This window comes from Nymphaea colorata, chromosome 5, assembly GCF_008831285.2.
Source record: "Nymphaea colorata isolate Beijing-Zhang1983 chromosome 5, ASM883128v2, whole genome shotgun sequence".
In the NCBI taxonomy this organism is placed as follows: Eukaryota; Viridiplantae; Streptophyta; class Magnoliopsida; order Nymphaeales; family Nymphaeaceae; genus Nymphaea; species Nymphaea colorata.
The window spans coordinates 8,213,803-8,219,777 of NC_045142.1; the positions used below are offsets into that span (position 1 = coordinate 8,213,803).

A 5,975-nucleotide genomic window follows, 5' to 3' on the forward strand; every position below is an offset into this window, starting at 1 on the left:
AGGTGCTTGAAAATCATAGAACTGAAATTCGACTAAGTTCATTCACATATAGAGGTAGCATATGCGATTGGTATGCTTATAGCTGTGGAGGTCTTAAATTTGCACCACGATGTTTAATTCATATGATTTCAATGCATGTGAAAGGTTAAAGGGACGTAGCGCAGCTAGTCCAGATAGGCGTTATTTAAAAAAGTTATCTAGTTTGATCATTGTGACCATTATTTCTTTGAGTTTAATATCAGAACTGAAGGGTAGTGCACCGTTGTCATCACTAACACCTTAAGCAACTCAGAATCCTGAAAGTGAGGGAATGAAGAGGTCTTTGGGGCCTGATTTTCGAGAGTAGTCACTCGAGACAGTTAATTACCCGCATCGCTATCAGTACTAGCGACGATCTTTTCTTTTACATGGAGGTCAAGTTATTGCCTTTATTAAAATTCAGTAAATGGCTTCTCGCGTACTTTGTGAATTCTGCAAGCTCAATGATTTATTCAAACGGAATTGAACATTAAATTTTTCGACCAACTAAGTGACATGGGTTTAGGTGTACTACTTGTATGGTCATTTAATACAATGGCGGGTTAATGACAGCAACTGTAATAAATTCCTGAATTTTGGCCACCAGGGACTCCACAGTGAAGAACTCCCCATGATCGATCATGTCCAAAGGGGCTCCAAAAGAACTCCAATGTTCGCATCGTCAAAGAATCCGCCATATCCCTGCTGAAGCTGCAGATCGTAATCGTTGCCTGTGAATGAGTCGCTTGGAGGGGAGATTGGTTGCAGTGGTTGCGCCATCTCCTTGCACAGGAGAGCCACCATGTTCGCTTGCTGCGTCTGCATGTTGAGGATCTCCGCCTGCGCCATCGCCAACTGCGACTGCAACTCCCTCAATTGTTTCTGAAGCTGGAAGATTGCGCCGGCGCAGCCGTAGACGGGGTCCCTGATCCGGGCATTTGCTTCGTACACCAAACTGCTTACTGCATCTGCTCTCTGTGACTCCGGAAGATCCTGAAAAATTAATGACATGAGAAGTTAGCAATCGAGAATAGAAGCGGTACAACAGCTCTTCCACTTGAGGGAGAAGCTAAGAGGTTCAGCACAAAGTTCTTATAAGAAGAGGTCTTGCTAAATAGACGGGTGCCTTCAGGTTCCAAACTTCAATGTGGTCACCTGCCCACTTGGACAAAGTTCTTGTTGTTCAAGTGGCATTCGAACTAATGGCGGTGTCTCCATGAAAAGTAAAAGAATGTTTAAGAAATTCAATCTCAACTTGTAAGAAGACCAAAAGACACGGCTATCAATGAAATTCTACATTTGAAAAGATGGCACCACAAACCAGAATTTGTCTTATTAATATACTGTCATCAGTTGGCAACTTGGATTTTGGATCAAAATATTAAGGTGGTGGGGAGCTACGTTTAAGTTAAATGACATACTGCTGCTATTGTTAACACCGAATAATCAACAGAGCTCAGGACCTTAGAGGCAGGATGAATATATATGTCGTAAGCACTCTTGATTTTTTTATCACGCCTAATCTCCAATAGGAGTAAACGGAAACGATTTTGGTAGAAGGAAAAGCCGAGAGAGGGAGATCAGAACCTGAAGGAACTTGATAATGTTGCTGGCGCCAAACACGCGGTGAGCCGTAATGAACTTTTGAGGCTCTGAGGGGGGAAAGTAGGGAGCTAGTACGCACTGTTCGACGCATCGCCGGCGGAGGATCTTGCAGGCGGCACAGGGAGACGCAATGGGGGCATGATAAGGCGGAGAACGTGTTGGAGAAGAAGAGGAGGAGGGAGAATTCGTGAGCGAGTCACTTGAGTACTGCATCTTCCAAATTGAGGGAGAGGGAAAGTCTTCTTGCAAAAGAAGAACAGACTACAAGAAGGTGAAGGGAAAAAGAGCGGAGACCTGGCCCTCCTCTGCTCTGAAAGTCGAGATATATATACAAGGGGGAGGAAGTAGGGCCACCTTCTAGTGACGTCATGCGCAGAAAGAACCTTGTTCACACGTCAGGGAGGAAGGGACGTCGGAAGGTCCAACACGTTTTTATTTTGGCTCACAGTCGGTCCGTCGCCGACTTCGGAGGCTTGGCGGGGTCAAACAATGGGGACACGCACACGGAAAGGGTCCCCGAATGAGCGAGCAGGAGCAGATTTCTGATTTCCTCTCGGGCGGACCCAAATGAGATTTGTTCGGATCGGTTCTCCTCTGGTTTGTCACCCTGATCCAGTGCGTATCTACGATTTGGATCCGGGTTTGGATTACTTTTCCTTATTCAAACTTTGGTACCATGGTCATGTTGGATCCAAAATAGCCTTAGTCCTTTCTGGCAGTTGGGTCCGTCTTCTTTTGCATGGACAGACCGTTCTGCATGTAAGGAGTTCAGTTTGGGAGTTTATTTTCGGATTGCATGGGTGAGCCCCGACCACTTAATGTTACTAAGGCTTTTGAGAGTCAAAATTAAATCAGTTCAGTATGAAACTTATCAATCTCAGCTTTTGATCATTTTTTTTCAAATCACTGTTGAAAGAAGGGGCTGTCAATTAATACTAGCTGATGAAAATACCTTTTTTTTTTCTCTTTTTTTTTATCTCAACCACCAATCTCAAACAAAAAATAAAGGCTGAGACAGTTTATTATTATTATTATTATTATTATTATTATTATCATTATTGTTATTATTATTATTATATATAAGGAACAAAATCCAAACCCATTCGAATTGATTATTGAAGTATTTGTTTGGCAATCTAACATTCTAAATATAATCTTAGGAATGGTTTGGTGAGAAAGATATATATATTAAGTTATTAACACTTACATGCATGCTCGAGAGATAAGAAACAATTTAAACTTTTGATCTTTTTCAGATTGGCAGTACTTGAGAGAAAAACAAGGCATGAAAAATGTAAATTAACTAATAAAAGATGATAAAACTGCCCTATTGCAATTGTTTTTATGTTTTTCTTTCAACTTCTAATCTGAAAAAGATCAAGGATTAAGATTATTTATACACAGAATTTTGGCGTACTTTGCATTTTCTTCTTAACTTACCAGCTGCTCAATAAGCCAGTGGTGGTTCACACTCTAAAGTTGCTGCAAAAAAACAAAAAAATCCAAATTTTAATTGCTGCCGAACGCCAAAAGTGCCGAGTCTGCAAACTCAGGTACCAAAATGGTCATCGGTTGGATCAAAGACCACAGAGTCCACCAATCAAAGCATATGATGTCCTTAACAAGCTTTCATCAAGAAGGGGAAAATGAGAAAGCTAGGAAGATAATTGTTTGCGAAGGATATTGGGTCACTATAAATTGGTGTGATTGGAAAGCGTGTGTAAATTGTGCAGTCAAGCGAGCATGAAGAAAAGGAGAATGTAGCCAAAGACTTGACGGGTTCCAACACCAGAACTCTAAGAACAAATCAGATTGGCATAATCTGCGGTAGTGGCTGGAAATGAAAAACTAGGGACGATGACTGACCGATCCGTCGACCCTCGGTCCGGTCGCCACTTGACTTGCATGACCAATATTGACCGAATGATATTTGAGGAAATTATTCCCGTTTGAGCGTGACTTGCTTTTTCAGGAAAAGCATTCAAGGAATGTCGAGGGAAGGAAGCACTGGTCAGGAAAAATTTATTGCGGGGCAGTTTTCAAAGTTTCTCTATTCTAAGAAGTAATCATATCTATGGATAGATAATAGGAGCAGAGTCCAGCCCGAGTCAGCTTTGACTAATAAAACCTCGAACTCGAGAATAGCTCTACGGAAGTAGGTCGAGCTCGACTCGGCAATTACGTGTTGAGCTTGAGCTCGACTTGACTTAGACTCCATAAACTAGTTTGAAGAGAATTGATATTCATCATTACTTGTTGAGTTTGAGCTCAACTTAATTAAGGCTTAACAAATTCGTTTGAATAGAATTGATATTCATCGTTATGTGTTGAGCTCGAAATCAACTCAATTATTTAAACAAGTTGACCAAATGATTTGACTCAAACTCGTTTACGAGCCGAGCTTTAATGAGTGGAGCTCAACTCGTTGTTCACCCCTTATTCATATCCATAAATAAGCAAATATTTAAAAGTACACGCATACCAGCCCACAGCCCACATGTTGCTTCGTCACTGCCGAGCCATATTTCACTAAAAGGAAATCCTTTTAGAGAAAAGGAAACTCAACCGAGTCAGAAAGAAATTTAAAGTTTGAGATGGTAAAATAAAAAAACAGTTACGTCCACGAAGAATTTGGATAATATACATTTGGCTGCTTTGAGGGTCTGCGTCGCGTGTTTGTTTCCAAAGACAATTCGTCTCTTCGAGGTGGAGATGGTGGGACCCACGGAACATATTGTTTTCCCATTGCCCATAAATTAAAGAAAAAAGAAAAAAAAAACTAAACTTAGATAAATTAATGTCTTCTTCTTGAAGGGTGTTTACATAAAGACTCTTTATGGAGAGAAATTGACTTATGTTGGGGCTTGGCTTTGAAATGACCAAAATGCCCCCTTCATTTTATAAGGGAAATATACTTTATAAAATGACAAAAATACCCATCTAATTAAACCGTGGCAACATGGCTTCTTCTAGTGTTAGAGACATAATATACAAAGCCTTCTATGCATATGGGTAAATATGCATAAGCCAGAAAAACGAAAAACAGGAGCTACTCTGAAATTATGCACCGAAGGTGGGCTCATAAAGAGATTAATTCGTAAAAGGAAAGTTCGAAGTAAGTTATCCACGTGAGTAAGTTCCTTTTGGGGTTGATAGGTGGCTTAACTAGGTCCGAAACTTCGCGCCAGCTCTTGATAAACCCATTGAATTTGCAGATAAAACTGTGATTTATGTGAACGCTAGCTTGGCTGCGTCCGGGGCTCGGTAGGTTTGGCCGACCTAGACCGGCTGGGTCACACCTTCCGCCAACCCTATTATGTCACACTTATCAACCGAATGACAGGAAGAATTAGAAGAGCGGAAAAGGACTACAATCTCGTACGAGTCAGACTTCGCCCACCTAGCACCACCTACCAGCCAACACTACTCCTGGTAGGTTCGCCATGAAAGCGTTTGTTTTGTAGCTTTCCCCTTCCACTCTTGGGATCATATGGGTCGTGTTCAATCCAAGGGTCACTATAGACATTTGTGTGTTGAAGAACATGTGCATATTTTAGAAAGTTTCGCGACATGTTTTGGTAGCTTTGTGGAGGAACTTTCGCCGGCGGCCCATTCGCTTGACGGCCTTGGCCGGCGGCGGTGACATTCCGGTGCATGGATCTGTTACGGATTCGATCGATCACAAGAAAACAGCGGTTTTAGGTGCTCTAACTTTGTCTCTGCTCAGCCAATCTGGTTTTAAGTCAAACACGATGAAGGGGAATCATCCACGCGTTCAACATGGTTTCCTATGATCGGACCATGATGCTTTCAGTACCGGATCTGTTACGGTACAAAACTGCCTTTCGTTTTCCTGGCTTTCAAAGTCATGCCAGAAACGAGAGAACAATTTCTCAGCATGTCTGGTTCGCAAGGAACCGGTCAGCAATAAAATATTGAACCAAAAAAAAAAAAAAATCAACAGCAGACTAGTTGTTTAAAACACTTTTCAATACGAATTTAGGAGGTCCGGATTTTACCCCTTACCCAAGTAATATATATATATATATATATATATAAAGATAGATATACACGCACACTATTGCAAGATTAACCTAGGTAATTGGGTCTCACAAACAGACCCAGTCGTTTATGTCTTCTTAAATTTTATTCCTCAGAATCTATACTGAACGTGTTTTATTACATATTTTGCCTTTGAAAGCTACGAAGAGGCGAAGCACTGACTTCACAAGCACGTAAACTTGAAGCTGTTAAAGTGTACCAAAAAAATGAAATATGAACTAAACGTGGAGAGAACATATGAAAAGAAGACCATAATATATAAATATATATGTGCGTGTTCGTGTAAATGG

The 5,975-nt window shown here is 41.1% G+C and overlaps 1 protein-coding gene across 1 annotated transcript; it reads right to left on the reverse strand.

Moving 5' to 3' along the window:
- Nucleotides 1-544: 544 nt before the first annotated feature.
- LOC116254671 (LOB domain-containing protein 1-like) lies at nt 545-1,904 on the reverse strand. Its single transcript, XM_031630208.2, has 2 exons — nt 1,606-1,904; nt 545-1,011 (listed from the first exon to the last, which is right to left on the reverse strand). The coding sequence occupies exons 1-2, from the start codon at nt 1,834-1,836 to the stop codon at nt 658-660; spliced, it is 585 nt and encodes a 194-aa protein (XP_031486068.1). The 5' UTR covers nt 1,837-1,904; the 3' UTR covers nt 545-657.
- Nucleotides 1,905-5,975: the final 4,071 nt, after the last annotated feature.